The 25,216-nt window shown below is 46.3% G+C and overlaps 1 protein-coding gene across 1 annotated transcript in view; it reads right to left on the reverse strand.

Moving 5' to 3' along the window:
* Positions 1-25,216, reverse strand: part of LOC117345793 (phospholipid-transporting ATPase ABCA1-like) — an 815,268-nt gene that overhangs the window by 379,577 nt on the left and 410,475 nt on the right. Inside the window, exon 16 of the mRNA XM_033914956.1 lies at positions 461-683. Coding sequence (XP_033770847.1) covers positions 461-683 — 223 coding nt within the window. The remainder of the gene's footprint in view (positions 1-460; positions 684-25,216) is intronic.

Below are 25,216 nucleotides of genomic sequence, written 5' to 3' on the forward strand. Positions count from 1 at the left end.
TATATACAGTATATATTTTAATTATGTGGATTCAGACCAATATTCAGCAGGTGCCTGCATAGCTAAGTGCATGAATTTAGGACAACTTTTGAACTGTCTGAAATTCACCCACTTAGCTATGCAGGTCTAGCACTGAATATTGCCAGCATCCAGATAACTTACGGCTCCTCTTCAATGCCATCCCCTGTATCGCTCCCGAACTGCCAGTTTTTCTTTTGGCTAGTCAGAGCTGATATTCAGTAGTATTATACATTACAAATTACAATTGTTTGAATATTGGCCCTTCCCTAAGTATTTTCAAAGTAGCAGCCCAATACATATTTTTGATTTCCTAAATGAAAATGGGGATCAGATATAGGCATTACAGTTCATGATATTATTTAAAGAAGAAATCAAAGCATGCATATATTAAAATGATTTTTAATTCAGAGAGTTTGTCAGCCTTGAACTGAATGATCACCTTAAGTATGAGAGTCAGCAGGAAAGCACTAATGCAGAAAGGAAGGAAGCTGCTGATGAACCAGCTCAGCCAATAGGTTCCATTCTCAAGTCCCATCATTTTGACCATTTCCTTTAGCCGAGCCTCTTTTTCATGCACTATACCTTTGACAATCATGGCCACAGAATAAATCCAAGCCAAAGTCATATAGAGGGGAAGTGAGCGAGAGAGTGAGCGTACAAATCTGGATGCAAGCAACAAGAAAAAGAAAAATGACAAAAGAGATCATAAAAAATCATGGGTATGATATTGGTGTGATGAACGGCAGAGAATTATATAATACATTCAGTTTTTGCACATTTTACAAATCATCTTTCCACTGATCCTTTGATCTCATCTGCAAGAACAAGTACTCATTCATCCTTCAACATAGATGAACGAAGACCTTAGGAAACTGGTCACTGTAGAAATGAGATAATATAACGTCAACATGATTTTTATTGTCAGAAGTGTCTTACCGCTATTACTAATTCAGCTTCAGGATGACAGTTCCTTTCATCATCCATTTATCAATAGTTACCTATGTAAATAGTGAGTTCTGAAAGCTGCCACATATATATACAGGGGATGCCTGAGACTTTGATTTCAAGGAGGCATGTCTTATTGTGTATATTCTATTTTTATCCACTATAAATATTTTAAAATATATATAACACTTTTCCCATTGGCTTTTGTAATTCCTCTGAAACTAGTGTAAATTCCATTAAAAAACCTGTTCCTTTTGGCAAGGGCTTCAAATGAAGTATTGAAGGGTGTATTACCTTTAATCCCCTGTATTTTACCTTCCAAAATAAAGACAACTTTTCCAGTTTTCCCATTTTATTGGTGCCATTTATATATATAATTTTATGAGAAGGTATAGATGCTAGTACTCAGCTGAATATGTGAAAGTTGGCAAGTGATGACCCTCTTGCTTTCTAAATAAAGTTTTGCAATATCTATGATTCTTTCATATGTGCCGGCAGAAATAAATACATGTAAGGATGCTGCCAAATGTGTGTAACCAAAGGCTTCATGTTCAGTAGATCCCTTGGAAAGTGCTGAGGAAACGTGAATGCCCCAACCTGGGCATTCTATTTCCCATGTAAAGCCCTTATGCAAAATGGAGCTTCAAATATTGAAAGGTCAATATTCAGTGATGCCACCATGATTATTTTCAGGGGCACTATCAACTTCAATGCCCACCATCAATCCTATACAGGGATTCCTTGAAAAAGCCTAATTGGTGAAACATGTTGGAGTATTAAATCCCCAAGACTGAGTGGAAAACAGTACCCTGTTTCTTTAAAAAAAAAAAAGTTAAAAACTACGTTATGTTAAGATAGTATTTATAAAATAAAAAAAAATAGAAGAGATAAAAAAGATTTAAGAATGGACTGAGGAGGAGGTGGGTGCTGAATACTTGGTGGCTAAGAGATTTTTGCCCTAAGTGGTACCGCTGAGGTCCAATAAGATTGCTTATTTTTCTTCTGTGTTCTGCTTGTTTCTCTTGTTGACTCATAATAAAAATGATTTAAAAAAAAAAAAAAGTATTGTGAATGAAAGTAATTTTAAACATTTAGCATAACATTTTGATCTACTTACCCCTTGGTACATCAAGCGGTGTATCTAGCATCTGACCTGTATTGACTGTACAGATTAGGGTTACCGCAGAGGCAACACATTAAATCCAGTACCAGATACCTTATGTTATCTGGCACTGCAGAGAATGCATTATGACCCTAACAAAATAAAGGGATGACATGCCACAGCAGCAGTCCCAATACACACACATTCCTCATTCCAAACAAAACCCTCTGCTGACCTCTTGAATCTAATCCCACTGCATCCAGATACTTAACCTGACACATCCCTAATCTAAGCCTTTGATGCCCCATACCCTAACTTGCCAATTGCATTTTTAAACCCCCCACTGCCCGCTGCCATACTCCTCCAATCCCCTGTTTCCCTCAAACAGCAATAGGTCCCTCCTCCTACCACAAGCTTCACCTATACATATGACCACCCCTCAACCTCAGCTGCCCCATCATCCAAGACTTACCAATGGGTTGGTATAATGGGTTGGGGCAGGAGTGGTCCCTCTCTGCTCCTGACTGTCTAGCTCCAGCTTACAAAATGCTTATTATGACCCATAGCAGTACCGTATTTTCACGCAAATAACGCGCACCCGTATAAAACGCGCACACGGGTATAGCGCGCAGAAATCACGCTGATATGTACATAAACTTTGGTATACCGCGCTCACGGGTATACCGCGCATGCTGCCCGACGCTCCTTTCGCCCGCCCTGACTTTCCGTGCGCTGTCCCGACTCTCCGTTCACCCCCCCTGACTTCCGTGCACTGTCCCCCCTTGAAGGTCTGTCCCCATCCTGAAAGCCTGATGCCCCCCCCCCCGACGTCCGATACATCCCTCCCCCCGAAGGACCGCCGATTCCCCAACAATATCGGGCCAGGAGGGAGCCCAAATCCTCCTGGCCACGGCGACCCCCTAACCCCACCCCGCACTACATTACGGGCAGGAGGGATCCCAGGCCCTCCTGCCCTCGACGCAAACCCCCCCCCCCCCAACGACCGCCCCCCCAGCCGACCCGCGACCACCCTGGCGACCCCCACGACCCCCCCACCCCCCTTCCCCGTACCTTTGGTAGTTGGGCCAGAAGGGAGCCCAAACCCTCCTGGCCACGGCGACCCCCTAACCCCACCCCGCACTACATTACGGGCAGGAGGGATCCCAGGCCCTCCTGCCCTCGACGCAAACCCCCCTCCCCCCAACGACCGCCCCCCCAGCCGACCCGCGACCACCCTGGCGACCTCCACGACCCCCCTGGCGACCCCCACGACCCCCCCACCCCCCTTCCCCGTACCTTTGGTAGTTGGCCGGACAGACGGGAGCCAAACCCGCCTGTCCGGCAGGCAGCCAACGAAGGAATGAGGCCGGATTGGCCCATCCATCCTAAAGCTCCGCCTACTGGTGGGGCCTAAGGCGCGTGGGCCAATCAGAATAGGCCCTGGAGCCTTAGGTCCCACCTGGGGGCGCGGCCTGAGGCACATGGTCGGGTTGGGCCCATGTGCCTCAGGCCGCGCCCCCAGGTGGGACCTAAGGCTCCAGGGCCTATTCTGATTGGCCCACGCGCCTTAGGCCCCACCAGTAGGCGGAGCTTTAGGATGGATGGGCCAATCCGGCCTCATTCCTTCGTTGGCTGCCTGCCGGACAGGCGGGTTTGGCTCCCGTCTGTCCAGCCAACTACCAAAGGTACGGGGAAGGGGGGTGGGGGGGTCGTGGGGGTCGCCAGGGGGATCGCGGGTCGGCTGGGGGGCGGTCGGAGGTTCTTGAGGGGGGACGGTCGTTGGGGGGGAGGGGGGTTTGCGTCGAGGGCAGGAGGGCCTGGGATCCCTCCTGCCCGTAATGTAGTGCGGGGTGGGGTTAGGGGGTCGCCGTGGCCAGGAGGGTTTGGGCTCCCTTCTGGCCCGATATTGTCGGGAAGTCGGCGGTCCTTCGGGGTGGGGGTGCGAGTGGTCCTGCCGGGGGGGGGGATGTATCGGACGTCGGGGAGTCGGCCGGGCAAGAGGGCTTGGGCTCCCTCTTGCTCCGATCGTGGATGCGGGTGCGGGTGGGAGCGCGTGCGAGCGGTCGTTCGGGGTGGGGGGTGCGAGTGGTCCTGCCGGGGGGGGGGATGTATCGGACGTCGGGGAGTCGGCCGGGCAAGAGGACTTGGGCTCCCTCTTGCTCCGATCGTGGATGCGGGTGCGGGTGGGAGCGCGTGCGAGCGGTCGTTCGGGGTGGGGGTGCGAGTGGTCCTGCTGGGGGGGTGAATCGGGCGTCGGGCGGGGTGGGAACTATGTTTTAAAACTTTTGTATACCGCGCTCACGCATATAACGCGCGAGGGGTATGCGCGGTAGGTAAAAACGCGTATAACGCGCGCGTTATATGCGTGAAAATACGGTAGTCTCTTAGAGGCCCTTTCACTAAGCTGTAGTAAAAAAAATTGGCCTTAGGTGCTCTTATGGTGGTCTTTATCATGCACTGAAGCTGTGTTTACCACAGCTGTAAAAATGACTTTTAAAAAAATGTATGTCCATGCACTAATGTTGCCATTAGCACACATCCATGTAAAATTATCACATGTGCATTTATTGTCACACATTTTGTAAGTAGGAAGGGCTCATGCAGTACTCTTGTGCTAACCAGGTAGCATGTGGTAATGTAGCTTCCCTGTTTAGCACAGAAATGCCCACTCTCTGCCCCTAATACACCTTGTCAAAAATATGGCAATTATTGCAAGATGCCTGAGCGCATCCCATGATACACCATTTTAAGCTGTGTTAGGCACATATTAACCCCTAATGCAGCTTGGTAAAAGGGCCCTTTAATCACATACTTCATGTAATTTCGCATATATGCATCACATGATGAAATGAAAGAAAATGTATGGCAAACAGAAGATGGAAATCTCAAACACATGCTGCAGTATATTTTTAATTATATGATTCTTTTGATTTAGATCTTTTTCATTAAAACATTTCATCCTATCTTGGGCAACAAAAAAAAGTATCTATAATTTGCCAATCAGCAAACACCAATTACTGTACCAATCAGATTTTTGATTAGATTGATGTTGATAAATCTTTGACTAACCTTTACCAGTATGGTAAGTAGTGCTGAGGATATAGTGAGGATAAGTATATTGTCCACAAACCAGGCTAACCAGAGGATACTCTTCTTAATGCCTGCCATCCTCAAGAACTCCTTCAAGTGAAGTTCTTTTTCATACACTAGACTTTTAATGATCATGGAGACGGAGAAGTTGAAGGCCAGAACCAGGAACATTGGGAGTATGTTTCCAACATATTGGGTAAAGCTGTTTTAGGATTAAAAGTTTGTGAAGAGGTCAGTGTTTTGACTTGTTTCGAACACGGAAACCAAATTATTGCTGGCTTATACAAAGCTGTGGTAGAGCATTGGAGCATTTACCTTGCTGGCCCGTAGAAAACTCTACTGCAACTTTCTTATGTTTTCTGTTCTTTCATGTGAAAGTCATAATGTCAATATTTAATCATGAAAAAGTATAACTTATAGGGAGCACTAGATAGAAATCTGATTGCCTCGTTGGTAAGACTGGATGGACCATAAAAGTCTTTATCTGTTGTGATTTATCATGTTATTGTGCTACTATGAAAAAGATCACTCTCACTTACAAAAGATCTCCGAATCAAATATTGATTTTTAACTTAGCCTCAGCCCCACCACTCCACCGTCTATTAGAAACTCACAGTGGGAAGCATTACGTGGACCTTCATCATCAGCCAGTTAGTAGCAATTTCATCTATATAAATAATGCCTTTTATATCTAAATTTAAATAAACTTATTCACTTTCAATTGTATGTGCATTTTCAAAGCTACTTATATTTTTTAGCTGAAATGACCCGGGAGAAGATGACCCGACATGTTTCGCACAACTGTGCTTTATCAAGGGTCTCCCGTGGCCGCTTCTGTCACCCGACTCACTGTTAATTTAAAGAGCATTTGTAGTGAATTGGGTGACAGAAGCGGCCACGGGAGACCCTTGATAAAGCATGGCCATCTTCTCCCGGGTCATTTCAGCTAAAAAAGATAAGAAGCTTTGAAAACGCACATATAATTGAAAGTGAATAAGTTCATTTAAATCTGTAATAATAAAATGCTAAGCGTGCATGCGCACTCTCGCCGCATGTTCCCTGAGATCTGATCTGTCGGGATGTGCCGGCAAGAGTGCGCATGCGCGCTTACTACGTCACTGGAGGCGGAAAAGACAGCGGACTTCCCCCCTCCCCTCAGAGCAGGCAGAGACTCTCCTTGCCATTTTTTAACTCAAAGCCGCTGCCGTGGCTCCTCTCTCGAACCGCACCAGGCGGGGATCGAGAGAGGAGCCGCGGCATCGGCTTTGAACTAAAAATGAACTTAAGCTGAGTACCTTTTACTTTCGCCCACACCTACGTTTCTTTTCTACTCCCCAGCTTTCAAGGCCCCTCTCCCGCACCGCGCCGCCCCTTCACGACACCAGCCACAACGGTGATGTCCATTGGCTGGCTCGACGGTGGGTTGGAGACAGCGCCGATCCTCAGGTCCCCCTCCCCACCCAGCCGTCAAGAGGAGAGTCAGGACGGAATGATCCAGGCTGCGAAGAACCCAAGCCCCTCTCCCCCCCCCCCCCCCGCCGCACTCCAACACTCCCCCGCAGTTCAGCCGTAGACGAGGTAAAAAACGCCTCCTTCTCTCCCCCCCAACCCAGGCAGAGGCGCAGCCGAATAGACATGAGGGATTCTCAGCACACCCTTCCAATACTTGAAGAAAAATTAAGACAAAGTTCATTTTTAAAATCAAAGCCGCCGCCTCGGCTCATCTCTCGAACCGCACCAGGTGGGGATCGAGAGAGGAGCCGTGGCGTCGGCTTTGAATTAAAAAATGAACTTTGTTATCCGGAGCCGGCACAGACATATTGCATCCGTCCCAGGTCGGAGAATCCCTCAAAAGTAAGCAGAGCTGTTAATGACTCGATACTGCACGTTGAAGTAGAAAAAAATAATAAAATAAGTATTTTGGTGGATAATACGTCCGCTCAGCTCTTCAGCATCACATGACCCCCCTGTTCTGTTTTAATTTAGTGATTTTTTGATAATATTGTATTTCAGATTTTGTGAAATAAATGAACTGTATTTCTGCATTCTAATGCTGGTACTAAATAGTGAAGTCATGATAATGTTGCAAACAACAAAATGAAGTACCTGAAACAAAAATATAGAAAAAGACTGGATGCAACAGTGTGTGTGTGTGTGTGTGTGTGTGTGTGTGTGGGGGGGGGGTTCCTGATCCATCGTACAGCTGGTGGCCGACTGAGTGTCCATGATCCTGCCTGCCATGTTCTTCCTGCATCGATGTCAGGAAGTCCTCCCTGCTCCACCACATTGGCTTCTTTCATTGATCCTTCATTTAGCCATATATTAGACTAACCAGACTTTCCCCCTCCTTTACAAAGCCGCGCTAGCGTTTTTAGCGTTGGCCGCTGCAGTAACGGCTCCGACGCTCATAGAATTCCTGTGAGCATCCGTGCTGTTACCTCTGTGGCCAGCACTAAAAACACTAGCGTGGCTTTATAAAGGAGGAGTGGGTTCGAGAGGTGGTCGTGCGCAGGGAGGAGGGGCCAGGGAGAGAGACAGAAAGAAAGACAGACAGGGGGAAGGGAGAGCGACAGAAAGAAAGACAGACATGGGTCCAGGGAAAGAGACAGAAAGAAAGAAAGGGGGCAGGGAGATAGACAGAAAGAAAGAAAAAAGAAAGAAAGAAATGCCTAAGTCTACACATCTATTTTAGCACCCGTTAATGTAACAGACTAAAAAACTAGTTTAGATATAAAAGCCACTATTTATGTAGATGAAATTGGTGCTAAGTGGCCGATGATGAAAGTCCACGTAATGCTTCCCGCTGTGAGTTTCTAATAGGCTGTGGAGTGGTGGGGCTGAAGCCGAGTTAAAAATCAATATTTGATCCGGAGATCTTTTGTAAGTGAAGGTGGTTATAAGCACTCCGGATTCATAATTATATACAGCTAAAGTTTTTCCATCAGTGTCTGGGAACTATGAAAAAGATACCAGATATAGCCCGTCACATTATACATTATAAAAATCATTGATTATATAGATTAATTATTCTGCTTAATGTGCTTTTTTCCTTAATTAATTTATATAATCAATGATTTCTATAATGTATAATGTGACGGGCTATATCTGCCATCTTTTTCATAGTAGTAGCAGTTCTATATAGATAGCAGTGCTGAAAATTTAGATATCATTTGCAGCATCCACTGTCCATATAGCCAGCAGTAGGCAGCCGCCTATATATTTATTCTGTGCTGCCCCTTCTACAGATATTTCCACAGATTATATGTAAAATATTTAAATGTCAAAGCTGACAAGTATAAAGAAAGATGTCTGTGGGGTTTACATATTGGCCCAACAGGCTGTTGAACAAATATACTTCCAGTATGCATACATTACATTAATGCTGTCAGAATTAAACAGAATCTTCTGAGACAGTTCAAAACACAAAATGTACAAGTGTGTTTATTTACTTCAGAAGCTTTCAAACTATTGGGTCATGTCTAGTTCAGAAGGCAGCATCCTGATTACCATTCCGCATTTCAGATGAGCAAGATGCACTTCCTTTGTTCTTGTGCTCCAGTACATCTTACCTCGCACAGATTCAGTGGGGAGCTCAATTATTCATGAATGAAATAACCATTCCAGCATGAATTATTTATAGGTAACACCAAGGAGACACACAAGAAAAAAATATATATAACTGATAAGGGAATCAGAGCACTGACAGTTTTTATGGTACTCATTCATCAGGTATTTTCTATCACTAATTTTTAGCCCTTTCAAGACAGAAAAGCATTGCAGCACGAATAGCTCCACTTCTCCCCCCCCCCCCCCACCTCATCCCAGCCTGCTGGCATTTAGTTGAAATGTGGATTAAATACACCAGTTAGTTGATAAACTGATTCTTCTATATACTAGTTTTTTAGCCCGTTACATTAGCGGGTGCTAGCAGCCCTTCTCCCTTACTTTTACCCCTTCCCTGCTCCCCCTGTCCAGCAGTAGGCCTTCTCCCTTCCTTTTGTCTAGAAGCACCCCTGGGCAATGTGTAATCTGGCAGTTATTTGGCATTATTTTTAGGGCACTGGTTTCAGGTTGTAAATTGAATGCTGTATTTTTTGTGTTTTGTTGAATTTTGTTTTAATTATGCATGCATCGTTGTTACATGCATATATGCTGAATATGTGGGATATAAAGTTTAAATTAAATAAATAAATAAATAAAGCTGTCAAAATATTCAACATTGTTGTATTTGTCAGTTATTGAACCATTGATCTATGTTAGCATCAGCAAAGGAGAGCCCGAGAGTCTCGTCTCGATGGGCGGCTGTAACGCGGGGATGGAGGGCCTGCGCAGCCTCCCATGGAGACGAGCGCTCTGCGCGAGGGGGGGGGAGGTGTAGGTGAGCAGGAGGCAGCTTAGAATAGACGGGTTTGAAGTTCCCGCTGCGGGGCTGCCTCCTGATAGGAGAGGGAGTGCTGGGCGGAGTTGATAAAGCCGGGACCTCGGAGGACCCGGTCTCTTCCTGGGTTCTCCGAGGCGGCTTTTCCTGGATCCTCCGAGGCGGTGCGAGCATGGCAGGTTCGGACGGCGTGGCGGAGATCTCCCTACTCACCGGCGACTCCCTCAGCGAAGACGAACAGGTGGGAGTTGGCCACAGTGGGAGAGGGAGAGACCGATGCGCCGTTCTAAAACGGCTGCTCTCTCGACCCTCGTGGTGACGGGGGTGGGCCTGGGCGATGCGGGAGGCAGGGCTTCGCGATCCGGTGCGGGGCCTACAGTGCCCATTCATGTGCGGGGAAGGGGGAGAACAGCCGCCCGGAGACCGCGTGACACTGCAATCCACGGTTCAGGAGATCGGCAGGGAGGCCTTCCAGTCTGCCGGTTTTGGCCGGCAGACTGTATAGGCAGCACAGCCCTTCTGCGTCTGCCCCGGGGCCTTCTGTAGCAGGAGAGAAGGAGGTGGCCAGTGTTGTGGGAGGCAGACTGTATAGGCAGCACAGCCCTTCTGCGTCTGCCCCGGGGCCTTCTGTAGCAGGAGAGAGGGAGGTGGCCAGTGTTGTGGGAGGCAATGGGACTGTTAGGGTGGGAGCAGCCAGTGACCGGCTCATGGGTCCACTCGGTGCAGGGCCTTCCTGGGGTTTGAATCCCTGGGGGTCTGTGTGGGGGATACCCCCTTGGATGTCGGGCGGCCCCCCAGCAGGCTTGTCATTTCCATGGGGTTCGGTGCCGGGAGTGGGTTGGCACCCTGGGCAGGGCCAGGGGTGGGCTGATGGAGTCAGGGGTCATGAGGGTCTTGGGGTCCACGGGAGCGGGGGAGTGTCGGTTGCTGCTCCTCTGTCTGGTTTTTCTTTACAGGTCCCGATTGCTGGTGTAGATATTCCTTCTTCGCAGAGGCTGGAGCGTGCGAGAGCGGTGCATGGCGAGTCTCCTGGAGTGATGGCACAGCATGGATCTGGTGAGGCTGTTGCTGGTGATGCTCGGGAGCCATCGGCTGAGCGTGCGGTTGCTACGGACGGCGTAGTGGATCATCTGGCTGGAGTGCTGGACCCTCCACTTCAGGGTAATACGGTGCCTGTGGCTGCTGCTGGGGGTAAGAGGGTTAAGTCAAAACGTAAGAGTCGGGGTAGGCGCGGGCGTGTATCCTCGTCGTCGTCGTCCTCTTCGTCATAGTCTTCTTCTACTACTAGTTCTTCTGCGTCCTCACATGCACGCCCGGTGGGAGGGGAGACGGGTGGCGGAGAGGCGGGGCCGTCCGGATCTCAGGCGAGAGGTGCTCCGGTGTTAGTGGCATTGTCAGAGCTCTGGGAGAGGGTTCCAAAAAGGTTGCGTCACAGGATTAGGAAGCGCGCTTGCGTAGATATCTTCCGCTTAATGGAAGGCAGGTCTCGCCATAGGAGTAAAAAGAAAGATAAGAAGGAGGGCGGGTTGTCCAAAGCGGTGCCGGTGTCGCGGAACATTGTTAATTGGGTTAGATCCTTCTTGCGCTTGGCAAGTGTTTGGGGTAGGGCGCGGCCGCAGAATTACAGGCTTTTACTATCTTATGCTGACTCGGTGTTGGATGCCTACCAATGTTTCAGAGGCTGGTCGTAGCTCAATTACGACGAGGCCTTCCGTGACAAAATGGAGGAGAACGGGTTCATGTCCTGGGGCACGCAGGATGTTAACTTGTGGTTAACCCACATGGCGTGCCGGTCCAGTTCCGTGGTTCAGGGTCCCGGCAGGTAGGTAGTCCGGAGGGGGTAGTGGACGGTCCTTTCGGCCCACAGTTGGGGGGTTTGCAGGAGGGGGCTCAGGAGTGTGTTGGCGCTTCAACCAGGCTACTTGCGCCTTCACTGATTGTAGATTCCGGCATGCCTGTTCAGTCTGTGGTCAAGCGCATTCCGCCCTCAAATGCCCCAAAAAAGGGGGTGGCGCTTCGTCAGGACCCAGTAAAGCGTAGGGCGATGGGCAAGTTGCCCACGCCAGTGCGGGTGGCGTCTCTTCGCCCTTGCTTACAGCGCTACGGGGATCGCGCGGCTGCTGATCAGCTTGAAAGGGGGTTTACGGAGGGTTTCCCTATTCCTTTTCCGAGCGAATTGCGGGAATGTCGGGTGCAAAATGCGTCTTCTGTGCGTCACTTAAGGGAGGTGGTGCAGGCAAAATTGGATGGGGAAATCGCATTGGGAAGGATTGCAGGGCCGTTTCGGGTTCACCCTTTTCCTTCTATGATTATCTCACCCTTAGCAGTGACTCCCAAGAAGGAGCCTGGGAAGTTTCGGCTAATTCACAACTTGTCTCGCCAGGTCGGAGCATCGGTTTATGAGGGCATCCCGGCAGATCTTTGCTCGGTGCGGTACGCTTCTTTTGATAGTGCAGTGCGACTGGTGTTGCGCGCCGGTAGGGGGGCATTGCTGGTGAAGGTCGACATAGAGGCGGCTTTTCGCCTCTTGCCGGTCCATCCTGATTCGTATCCTTTGTTGGGCTTCCGCTTTGAGGGGTTTTACTATTTTGATCGATGCTTGCCTATGGGTTGCTCCATTTCGTGTGCCTACTTTGAGCGTTTCAGTTCATTTCTCCACTGGGTTACGGTTTCACGGTCCTGCTTGGACTCAGTGGTACATTATTTAGATGATTTCCTTTTCGTGGGTTCTCCGGCCTCCGATGATTGTGCTCATTTGAAGCGTGTTTTTGAGCATATGGCAGCGGAGTTCGGGGTTCCCTTGGCGGTGGACAAATCAGAGGTGCCGGTGCATGTACTTACATTCTTGGGCATTGAAATTGATACGGAGGCAATGGTTACTCGGCTTCCTGAGGGTAAAATCGGTCAGCTGCTAGCTTTGATTCAACAAGTTCTCCAATCGCGGTCGGTGACCCTGAAGCATGTGCAGTCTCTGTTGGGGTCCCTCAATTTTGCTTGCCGGGTGCTTCCCATGGGTAGAGCATTTCTGCAACGATTGGCGATTGCTACTTCGGGCGTTCGTGATAAAAGGCATTTTATCAGGCTGTCTGCTGGCGTGCGTGCTGATTTGGGTATGTGTGATACCTTTTTGCATGGGTTCAACGGCACTCTTCGAATTCAGGCTCTAGAGGTGGCTAATTTCGATTTTGAGCTGTTTTCTGACGCTGCCGGAGGTCTTGGATTTGGACTGTATTGTCAGGGCGAGTGGTGTGCGGCGCGTTGGCCGGAGATTTGGAGAGCTCAGGGTGTTACGCGTAACATTACGCTGTTAGAACTGTTTCCTTTGGTGGTTGTGTGCGAACTTTGGCCTGCGTGGTTACGAGACAGGCGGATAGTTTTTTGGTGTGATAATCAGGGTGTAGTAGAGGTGGTGAACAAGCTGAGTGCGCGTTGTTTAGAGGTCAATGTGTTGGTTCGGGAATTGGTGTTGCGTTGCCTGCAATTAAATCTCTTTATTCACGCGCGTCATGTCCCAGGGTCACAGAATTCAATAGCTGATGCATTGTCTCGCTTTCGTTTTTCACAGTTTCGGCTCCTTGCTCCGGAAGCGCGACTGGAAGGTACACCGATGCCCGAAGGTTTATGGGATCTGGTCAAGATGAAGTCTGGGAGATGCTCTGCATGTCAGTAGCTGCGTCGACATGGACTCATTACTGTGCCGGCTTCCGCCTGGTGGCCGCTTTTCTGGAGTCGAGAGGCTGGGTCCCGGGTTCCGTGTCAGAGACGTTGTTGGTAGAATATGTGTTGCACGCTTTTCGATCCGGTGATTCCCGGGGTTCGGTTTCAGGGCGCCTTGCGGGCTTTGCCTTTTTCTGCAGAGCCTTCGGTTGGGCTTGCCCTACGTCGGGGTTCTTAGTGCATCGCATGCTGGCTGCCATGGGGCGCTTAGTGCCGCGTCCTCCGGATAGCCGTTTGCCCATCACACACGACTTGTTGGTCCGTCTCCTGGCAGCACTGCCGGCAATAACTCGCTCCCCCTTTGAAGGGCGGCTTTTTCAGGCAGCTTTCTCTGTGGTGTTTTTCGGAGCGCTACGGGTGGGAGAGTTGCTGGGGACTCCGTCTGTCGGGGGCACGGGGCAGGGGTTGCAGTGTAGGCATGTTTGTTTTTCGGGTCCCACCTTGCGGGTCTTTCTGGCGCGCTCCAAAATGGATCAAACGGGTAGAGGCCATTCTCTGGTCCTACATCCTATCCCTGGCAGTTTGTCCTGTCCTGTTACTTTGATGCGTAACTTCCTTCAGGTGCGGGTTCAGGGGGGAGCTCCCTTATTCCTACATGAGGATGGCTCTTCGCTCACGCGCTACCAGTTTTTGGCAGTTCTCCGGTTGGCTCTTGGTAGCTGTGGCGAACTGCCTACTCGTTATGGGACTCACTCCTTCCGTATTGGGGCTGCGACCAGTGCCCATGCTGCGGGATTGTCTGCTGAGGGTATACGACGCCTAGGGCGTTGGTCTTCTGGAGCTTACAGGTGCTATATAAGGCCTGGGGGTCTCGGGAGGCCGGATAGGGACTGAGTTCCTTAGGGCTTGGGGTGGAGCGATTTGGGGTTAGTACATGGGCATGGGCACCTTATTTCACTAACAGCTACCTGGGATTGTCAGGACTGGGGTTCAATGTGTTCTTTGTTTTGCAACCTCTGTATCCTGGGCCTGTTCTGTGTGGATCGTGGGCCACTCATTTATACATCGGGCTGGGGAGCGGGCACTTATCCGCCCCGGTGGCCGGCATTTGGGCTTGGAGAACTTGGGAGTCCGTGTTTCCTGGTGGGGGCAGCGGAGGATGCGTTGGCATCAACTTCTTCCCCTGATGGCTCGCCAGCGTCCTAATCCCCTTCGGCCGGATCTCCTGTTGGTTCATCTAGGCGGCAACGATGTGGACAACATGACGGTCAAACAGCTCATTGACCGTATTAAAGATGACCTTCGCTGTGTGCTGGACTGGTTTCCCCATTTGCGGCTGGTATGGTCGGATATCATTCCACGCCCGCCCAGATTAGAGTCGCGCAGATGGACTCGAAGGTTGATTAAAATTAATAGACAGGTGGCTAAATGGGTAGTTGGTATGGGGGGGTTGCAGATCCAACATTCTTGGGTAGATGTAACTTGTAAGGGTTTGTATGCACGGGATCAGGTTCATTTGTTGGCGGTGGGGTGTGACTTGCTGCTGGATGATTTTGCCACCTGTTGCGAGTCTCATCTTGTTGCCGCGGGTGTGTAGTCGCAGCTCCTGTTTTTGGGTGGAGGCCTGTTTTGCAGGCCTTGTGGCGGTTATCCGAGCTACGGTATGGTACAGCTCATCAGGAGATGAGCGGGGGGGGGGGGGGGCCGGCAGGGAGCCGTGCCCGAGTTCTGGTACTATGGTTAAAGGGGCATGTTGGGACATGCCACCCCCCAGACCCTTGCTGGCATGGCAGGATCTCAGGACCTTGTCCTATGCCTTAAGTAGTTCTGAGTAGGGCCAGCTTAGTTTACCTGGGCAGGTATGAGTGAGCAAACATGAAATAAAAAAATTCAGCTATTACACTTTCTCACATTGCATCAGGATTTACTAGCTAGAAAAGAAAAACTGTTGATAGATAAGGCCTAATCCAAGAGCAAGTGAGAATGTGGATTAGTAGCTATAAATTAATAAATGAAAATTGGATGAGCTGGAATAAAATGATCAGAAATACAAAAAGTAAAAAAAAACAGGGATTTTAAGTTACTATATGGATTTGATATATGTCATGTGCTTGACGGATATAGGGAGGCAGGCTAAGACATTTTTGTAATTGATGACTACCATATCAAATGTACTCCAGATGGGAAGCTTAAGTTTCTTATAGAGCTTCTTTGTGTTAGAGTGTGACACGAATGTGAAACGTATGGTATGAAAGGATTATTAATATTGAGTGACACTGCCTAGGATCCATGATAGCTGTTACAGGGAAACACAAGTACTATGAGAAGAGCAAGGCCAGAAATTTTTCAGCACCTGCTGATAAACTGCCTATTATGAGAGCAGGTCACTGTCAGCACACGAGCACAGCCAGGAATTTTCAGCACCTGATGATAGGTGCTTGACAGAATCACACCCTCCCCGCACGAGATAAGCAAAGGGGGTAGGGGAAAAAGTATCCAATCCATAAAGAGGGGCTGGGTATACAACCCACGAGCTAAGCTAGTTGTTTTCAAGACATGCTGATTGGGGATTACCCTCTCAACATGAGGTAAGCACGCGTTTGTATATCCAATCTGGAAAAAGGGGATGGGGAAAAAGTACAATTTAAGGGAGGAAAGTTACCTGTAAAAAAGGGAACATTTCCACTACTGACAAGCTGTGTGATGATATTCTATGAGTAAGCCTCCTGATCGTGGACAAGAGTAATGATGTAATAACCGGTAACGTATTAATTCAAACTCTGTACTTAATCAATGATTATGGCTAGAAATATTGTATATATGTAATAAAACTTAATTTGTATACTATTTTGATTTCCTGGCATTCTGTCCAGTGCGGAAAGTGACTGAAGGTATTTGGTAAGCCTTTTTAAATAGTAATACATTAATTGGCGTAGTCGGCAGGATTTCTCTAAAGAAAACCTGAGCGCTCTTGTGATACAGGAATGTTCAGGAAGAGAGAGAAATACTCAAAAGAACCTACAGAGGTGCCCAGCTGGACCGAGGCACCGTATAATTTAATAGCACAAGAACTAGCCAATAATCATGGATTAGCAGAGTCATGGGAAAAGGTTCTGGGAAGTGCAGAACCAATTGATCTTGTACAAGTTTAGAAAAATGCCCCGATAAATCGGGTGATGTAGTTTAGAAAAAAAAAAATGCCCCGATAAATCGGGTGATGTAGTTTAGAGAAATAAAAATGCCCTGATAAATCGGGTGATGTAGTTGCTCTGGGTTCTGGGAAGGGCAGAACCACTTGATCTTGTACAAGTTTAGAAAAATGCCCCGATAAATCGGGTGATGTAGTTTAGAAAAAAAAAAAAATGCCCCGATAAATCGGGTGATGTAGTTTAGAGAAATAAAAATGCCCCGATAAATCGGGTGATGTAGTTGCTCTGGGTTCTGGGAAGGGCAGAACCACTTGATCTTGTACAAGCTTTAGAAAAATGCCCCGATAAATCGGGTGATGTAGTTTAGAAAAAAAAAAAAATGCCCCGATAAATCGGGTGATGTAGTTTAGAGAAATAAAAATGCCCCGATAAATCGGGTGATGTAGTTGCTCTGGGTTCTGGGAAGGGCAGAACCACTTGATCTTGTACAAGCTTTAGAAAAATGCCCCGATAAATCGGGTGATGTAGTTTAGAAAAAAAAAAAAAAATATGCCCCGATAAATCGGGTGATGTAGTTTAGAAAAATGCCCCGATAAATCGGGTGATGTAGTTGCTTTGGCTCGAAGGAGCTGGGTATTAGCAGTTCATATTGCTGCCACAAAATATAAGAAAAGGCGCAGTCGAGTAAATAGGATGTTGGAGTAAAAGTTCCTTTGTTTGAAAGAGCGAACTGCAAAGGGAGGGATTTTCACCCCCACCTTTTTCCTCCTTCGATGCTATCATGTGAGCTTGACGGCGGGCTTTTTTGAGTTTCTCCTTTGTTCACCAGGCAGAGGGGAGGGGGAAGGGGGAAGAAAAAGGAGAGAGACAGCATGGGGTCTGTCTGCAATTCTACGAATGTTGCAAAAACAGGGATCGATATTTAAAATATGCTTAAATATTAACAAATTATGGATTTAAATGTAGGAACTTGTAATGAAATTAATAATGTAAGCAAGGAACCAAAGGGTTTATGGATAAAAAATTTAGGAGCTGTTTGCCTGATGTAGCCTGAATTTTTTTTTTCTTTTCCTTGTTTCTTTAAGAGATGGTTAAAAGCAGGGAGATAGTCTGTAGAACGAACGTACAAGAATGTGGAAGAAAGCTTTGTGAGACGTGTTAAGGAGTCACTGCTTGTAGGCTAGCCGCGGACTTTTCAGCAGCTCATTGATACACAGACAAATTGTCTGAAATAAGGTTTCAGGTTTGTTTGGGGAACGTACCGAAACAAAATGAAAAAGGGTAGGAATACATTTGTGTAATTATTAAAACAGACAGTCAGAAAGGCATATATTTAAGAAACAAAACAAATTATAATGAAAAAGAAGGAGAGAAGCAGCCCTGCCGGACTCCTATCACTTTCCTGTAGACTCAATTTTGGAGATGCAGGATAAGGGAAAGAAGTCAGACTCTAAATTCAGCTTGAGGTACAGATAGAGCAAGATAGTAAATTACATGAGTTTGACATATTGACATACAAACTAAGAAAGGGCAGTTGGATTTATTAATTGACCATATGAAAAAGAAGGGATGGGAAATAAATCCAACAAAAATACAAGGACCGGCAACGTCGGTAAAATTTTTAGGAATTCAGTGGAATAGAGGATATGGGGAAATCATTGAGAAAGCAAAACGAAAAATATTAGATTTTCCCACTCCAAAGAATATACAAGGTAACTAGTAAAAAATATGAGTTTATGTGGGGAGAAGAACAGCAGGTTGCTTTTGAAAATGCTAAACAAGCCATACAGACCGCTGTAGATTTGTGGCCCATGAGAGAGGGGGAAGTGGAATTCTATTAATCAAATGCATGCTAATTGGTCATTATGGCAAAAACAAAGTGGGAAACGGGTACCCTTAGGATTCTGGAACAGGAAATTCCCGGAAGCAGGTGAAAAATATATTCCCTTCGAAAAACAACTTTTAGCATGTTATTGGGCGTTGGCTGAGACCGAACAGATTACCTTAGGTCATACAGTACTATTGCGACCACAAATTCCAATTATGCAATGGATAATGTCTGATCCCAAGACAAATAGAGTAGGACATGCTCAGGAACAAAGTATTATTAAATGGAAATGGTACATTTCTCAAAGAGCTAAAATAGGTGAGCATGGAGTAGCTACTTTGCACGAAAAAATAGCTAATATTCCTAACGGAGAGCTGGAAATCATAAAGCCAGTATATGCTCATGAATCCCCAGTGAAATGGGGAGTGGGATATCTTTTTACTGACTCCTGGTCGGTCGCTAATGGTCTTGCTACATGGTTAATGGGGTGGAAGTCCCATAATTGGTTAACTGTGGGGTAAAGAATTGTGGCAAGACATAGAAAAAATTGTACAGGAGACAATAGTGTCAGTATTTCATGTAGATGCACATATGCCTGTTGATTCAATGGAACGATTGTTTAATTCCCAAGCAGATGCTGCAGCTACCATTTCTGTAACAACTACTAATGAAATTCCTAAGGTGGAAGAATGGTTGGAAGGTACAGCCATTTGGACACATCAGAAAAGTGGACATCTTGGAGAAAAAGCTACTTACAGGTGGGCTCAGGAACGAGGGATTCCTTTGATCTAACATGTGATCGGAAAATGTCCGGTGTGTCAACATATCAAGAACGGGAAGTACCACATAAGGTAATGGGGCACGGGGCGATTTGCCAGCCCAGATTTGGCAAATGGGTTTCATAGGACCGTTACCCGAAAGTCATAAATGTAAATATATGTGTACTGCTGTAGATTATTACTAGCATTCCCTTGTGCTTCTGCGTCACAATGGAGCACTCTAAGGACTTTAGACATGATTATTCAGTATTATGGTATGCCCTTACAAATACAAACTGATAATGGATCACATTTTACGGGAGGGCAGATAAAAGAATATGCTAAGGAAAATAATATTGAATGGGTATATCACATACCCTATTATCCCCAGGTAGCGGGATTAATTGAACGGATGAATGGACTTTTGAAAGAGGCCCTTAAAAAACTAACTACAGATGACAAATATGGGCAGTGGAGGGATAATGTAACCCCCAATTTGACGATTGGGAAACTGTCCATAGCCAAAATCTGGATTAGCAATCCTAAAGGACCTCCGGAACCAGCGGAGGTGATTGCAATCGGGAAAGATAAGGCTCTCCTTGTAATGAAACCGGGAGTGGAAAAATGGGAATATGTCCCTCAGGAGAAATGTTATTTGAGAGAGTAATAATGTTTTCTGAAACTTGCAGATATACGTGTGCCTTGGAATCCTTGGAATATGGTATGGGGTAAGAGGTGCTGCCCCCGGGCGACGTATTACAATTAAAGAAGGGGTCGTTACGTCATGGAGATGGAAGCATTCTTCAATGAATCGGAAGCAAGATAACTTCACTTGCAGCGCTAACTCCAGATGTATCATTGCAAATGTGACAACAAGAGACCATACATGGATTACAGAAATTAAAAGCAATGAACACACTAGAAATGAGCAGATATGGAGGATCGTGTTTAATAAACAATTTCAAGCACCAGAAGTACAATGTAATGATACTCACTGCATAGGAATGTTTAAATATGTAGTGTTACCCCTCATACTAGGGGAACCTCAGAAGCAATTTTTCTGGGCACCTAAATTTAATTTTAACATTTTGTGACTCCACATTGCAAGGGCGAATTTGTAAATTACAATCAATAATATATGATGTGTGTGAATGGACTATATTATTGAAATAGCACCACGCGTAATATGTGTGGTGACTATTGAGCCAATATTACCAAAAATGATAGTACCCTTTGCAGGATGCTTACACAATATGTCAACACTTCTTTGGCAGAATCAAACTTATGTTTGAACACCTGATATAGGATTTAGAACAAATGTATTCTGGGAGAACAACTTTTCCGTTCCAAATTGGGATTTAAAGTTGGGAAAGTTAAAAGCTATAATACTAGGAACAAAAGCATCACCAGATTAGTAATTATACTAACCATAATAGTACTTGTTCTGTCCTTGTGGAATTGTTATGTGGTTTATGGACTATGCTGTAAATCAACACGGCCCACGATGGTATCCTATGGCAGTATCACTCAATAAGGACCGAATGTGACACGAATGTGAAACGTATGGTATGAAAGGATTATTAATATTGAGTGACACTGCCTAGGATCCATGATAGCTGTTACAGGGAAACACAAGTACTATGAGAAGAGCAAGGCCAGAAATTTTTCAGCACCTGCTGATAAACTGCCTATTATGAGAGCAGGTCACTGTCAGCACACGAGCACAGCCAGGAATTTTCAGCACCTGATGATAGGTGCTTGACAGAATCACACCCTCCCCGCACGAGATAAGCAAAGGGGGTAGGGGAAAAAGTATCCAATCCATAAAGAGGGGCTGGGTATACAACCCACGAGCTAAGCTAGTTGTTTTCAAGACATGCTGATTGGAGATTACCCTCTCAACATGAGGTAAGCACGCGTTTGTATATCCAATCTGGAAAAAGGGGATGGGGAAAAAGTACAATTTAAGGGAGGAAAGTTACCTGTAAAAAAGGGAACATTTCCACTACTGACAAGCTGTGTGATGATATTCTATGAGTAAGCCTCCTGATCGTGGACAAGAGTAATGATGTAATAACCGGTAACGTATTAATTCAAACTCTGTACTTAATCAATGATTATGGCTAGAAATATTGTATATATGTAATAAAACTTAATTTGTATACTATTTTGATTTCCTGGCATTCTGTCCAGTGCGGAAAGTGACTGAAGGTATTTGGTAAGCCTTTTTAAATAGTAATACATAGAGTGACCAGCTTGAACTAGGCCAATCCTCAGGGAAATGTAGGCAGACAGGAGTTGGCTTTTGACCTGGTATCCACATACCAGGGGGCCCTAGGTTTGTCATGACTAAACCACATGTGTATCATGGTATAAATTGATCCAAAATTAAGTGTCAGAAAGTTAGGAAAAATTACATAATATAAATTTTCTTAGGTAGCTATAGGTAATAAATTAACGACCAATATAGATTAGATTAGGAATATATGTTATTTTGATTTTCATATATCTGAAATCCTGAAGAGATCCTGATAAGGCAACAGATGGTGTTTGACCTCTGACCTTGAGCAACTTTTTTTACGTAGAATCTTGGTGGGAGGGGTACCTGCTCTTTTCCATCTTTTCTTTGTGCAGTCTTAATGAGACAGAAATCTCAGAATAGAAAAGAACACTGACATTTACAGGAAAGAATATAGAAGCTGAGGAGTTTTGTAAGTATATTATAATATTGGTCTATGTATTTCTTCTTTTTATAAAATATGTAAGCTTAATGTGAGAATGTAACTTTTTTAGATATAAGAATGTAATTTGTGACACGCCTATATGAAGTTAGCCTTATATGGGAATAAATAATGTGAACCAATTAGACTGCAGATGGATTGTAACGAAGGAATGTCGTCATTTAGGATATATATGGACGTGTAACTGGTAAAACGTTGGAATTTTTTATGAGCAAGGCCAGCTTTTGGCTTCTGTAATAATTCTCTGATGCAAATGATACTCAATTGATTTGCTAATCAATTAATTGAGTACTCTTATGATCTAATATTGATATCTAATAAAAAATAAGATTTTGGATTTTATTAAAATATTTTGCATCATTATTTTTTTCCATTTTCATTTTACAACCCTAGAAAGCTATAAGTACGCATGTGTGCAATTATCCTGATCAGATCGGGGGCCGAATATTATTGGTATTGGTTAAGGTGTAGCTCGGGAAACTGTTTTTGTTATGTAAGTGTTAAATTAATGGTTTGTTAATAAACAGAGCTGCGGCTGTTTATCCATATACGTGAGTGGTGTGGTTATTGGAGGGGGAGTTTAGGTGTGGGTGGGGCAGGGGAGAGAGAGTGGGCCAATACATATCCCGCTGTTAAGGAGAGCCCGAGAGTCTCGTCTCGATGGGCGGCTGTAACGCGGGGATGGAGGGCCCGCGCAGCCTCCCATGGAGATGAGCGCTCCGCGCGAGGGGGGGGTGTAGGTGAGCAAGAGGCAGCTTAGGATAGGCGGGTTTGAAGTTCCCGCTGCTGGGCTGCCTCCTGATAGGAGAGGGAGCACTGGGCGGAGTTGATAAAGCCGGTCTCTTCCCGGGTCCTCCAAGGCGGCTTTTCCTGCCCGCCCTCCCGCCCTCTTTTGTCTGGTTTGGTAGGTAGCAGAGTTTCGGTAGGCGGTTATCCCGAGCTACGGTATGGTACAGCTCATCAGGAGATGAGCGGGGAGGTGGGGGGCGGCAGGGAGCCGTGCCCGGGTTCTGGTACTATGGTTAAAGGGGCATGTTGGAACATGCCACCCCCCAGACCCTTGCTGGCATGGCAGGATCGAGGTGAGTGGTGTGGTTATTGGAGGGGGAGTTTAGGTGTGGGTGGGGCGGGGGAGAGAGAGCGGGCCAATACATATCCCGCTGTTACAGCATCCATTCATCTGGCAAGCATTACATGAGCAGAATCTGTTGTTGCAATAGTTGTTCCCAATCATGTTCTTGCAGTCACTAAGCAGCTGTCAGTCTACAAGATGTAAACAAAGACTTAATGAAGTGTTGATACAAGTTGAGCAACAATCCAACTTGTTGAGTAAAATGTGTGAAGATTCTACTCCTGACTTTTCAGCGGTGACACGGGAAGCTGAAAATCTGTTCCACAAACCTCTGCAGTTTCCATGGATCTATGACAGCTGTGTTAAGTATAACTGAAGCAGCTAAAGAATACTACCACAGAGCACTTTACATTCCCTTCTCGGAGTAGAGGAACAGCTTCATGGTTAGTGCAACAGATTGAGACCCTGGGAAATTGGGTTTAGTTCTCACTGCAGCTCCTTGTGACCAAGGGCGTCACTTAACCCTCCATTGTTCCAGGTACAAAAACTTGTGAGTCCACTAGGGCAGGGGTAGGCAATACCGATCCTCGAGAGCCAGAGCCAGGTCAGGTTTTCAGAATATCCACAATGAATATGTATGAGATGGATTTTCATGCACTGCCTCCTTGAGATGCAAATCTATCTCATGCATATTTATTGTGGATATCCTGAAAACCTGACCTGGCTCCGGCTCTCGAGGACCGGAATTGCCTACCCCTGCACTAGGGGCAGAGAAAGTACCTGCCTATGACATAACATAAAATCAACTTATAGACCGCATAACCGTGAGGATCTAAGCGGTTTACAAAAGAATAACTTGTGATTACAAATAGAACAAAGAAAAAATTTAATCACCCCAAAATCTAGAAAATAGATGGGTCTTCAAATGTCTCCTGAACTCCAGGTATGAAATGGATATAAAGAATAGTTGTCTAAAATCTTTGTCCCATAAAGCAGCCTAATATGATAATGCACGTTCATGATGGGTTTTTTTTTTTTTTTTTAATTTGCAACCCTTCACTGATGGATAATTGAAAAAAGCACAAGCTTTGCAAGAGTATTTTGGGTTAGGGACTATGAATGTATCTAGCAACTAAGAGGGAGCTTGGCCAGTTATGACTCTATAGTAAATACAGCCGAATTTGAAAATAATATGGGCCTCCATGCGTACAGCTAATATTGCTATAGAAATGATTAGTAGAGTACCGTATTTTCACGTAGATAACGCGCACCTGTGTAAAACGCGCACACGGGTATAGCGCGCAGAAACCGAAATGTATGTAAAAAAAATTTTGTAAACCGTGCACACCCGTATACCGCACATGCTGCCCCGACTCTCCTGTTGCCGCCCGACTCTCCTTTTGCCCACCCTGACTCTCCTCTGGCCACCCCGACTCTCTTTTCGCCCGCCCCAACTCTCCTCTCCCCCTTGAAATCCTGTCCCCACCCTGAAAGCCTGATGCCCCCCCGACGTCCGATTCACCCCCCCGAAGGACCGCTCGCACCCCCACCCCGAAGGACCGCTCGCACGCACTCCCACTTGCACCCCCACCCTGAAGGACCGCTCGCACTCCCACAGCCTCCCGACCCCCCCCATCATGTTGACGCTCCTACCGGTGTCCTGCTGCTTCCTCTTGGTGGCCCCGGCCCTTCTGTGAGCCCTGCGCCTGCGCTGCTTCCTCTTTCGGCGGTCCCGCCCTTTCTCTGAGGGGGGGGGTCGGGAGGCTGTGGGGGTGCGAGCGGTCCTTCAGGGTAGGGGTGCGAGTGCAGGTGGGAGTGCGTGCGAGCGGTCCTTCGGGGTGGGGGTGCAGGTGCGTGCGAGCGGTCCTTCGGGGTGGGGGTGCGAGCGGTCCTGCTAGGGGGTGAATCGGACGTCGGGGGGGGGGAACCATGTAAAAAAAAATTTGTGCAACGCGCTCACGCGTATAACGCGCAAGGTTATGCACGGTTTGTAAAATCGTGTATAACACGCGCGTTATATGCGTGAAAATACGGTAGTAGTTCTTGGACAGTACAATTGAACAGTTTGATGACAGTTTTCTATTCCATAAGAATATTATTTATTTATTTATTTAACACATTTATATATCGCCTGGGATCTAGGCAGATTCCAATATCAATTATATTCATAAAAATTTCATAAGACCATCAACAAGATAATATTTATTATTTGCATATCTATAAAAAAACAAACAGGCAATATTCATGATTTACATGTATTAGACAGCCATATGCCCAACAGGGCACAAGAATTGTTTCTACTACCTAAACATAGGCATCGACAAATAGTTGATCTTTAATAATTTCTTAAAGTTGAACACAACAGGTAGACTATTCCATAGGTGCACATCCGTGATGCAAAACATCCTCATTTTAGAGGTCACATAACATACTCCCTTTTCCTTTATTGCTGTTACCATGTGATGTAATGCTTTA

Source organism: Geotrypetes seraphini, chromosome 1 (assembly GCF_902459505.1).
Source record: "Geotrypetes seraphini chromosome 1, aGeoSer1.1, whole genome shotgun sequence".
In the NCBI taxonomy this organism is placed as follows: Eukaryota; Metazoa; Chordata; class Amphibia; order Gymnophiona; family Dermophiidae; genus Geotrypetes; species Geotrypetes seraphini.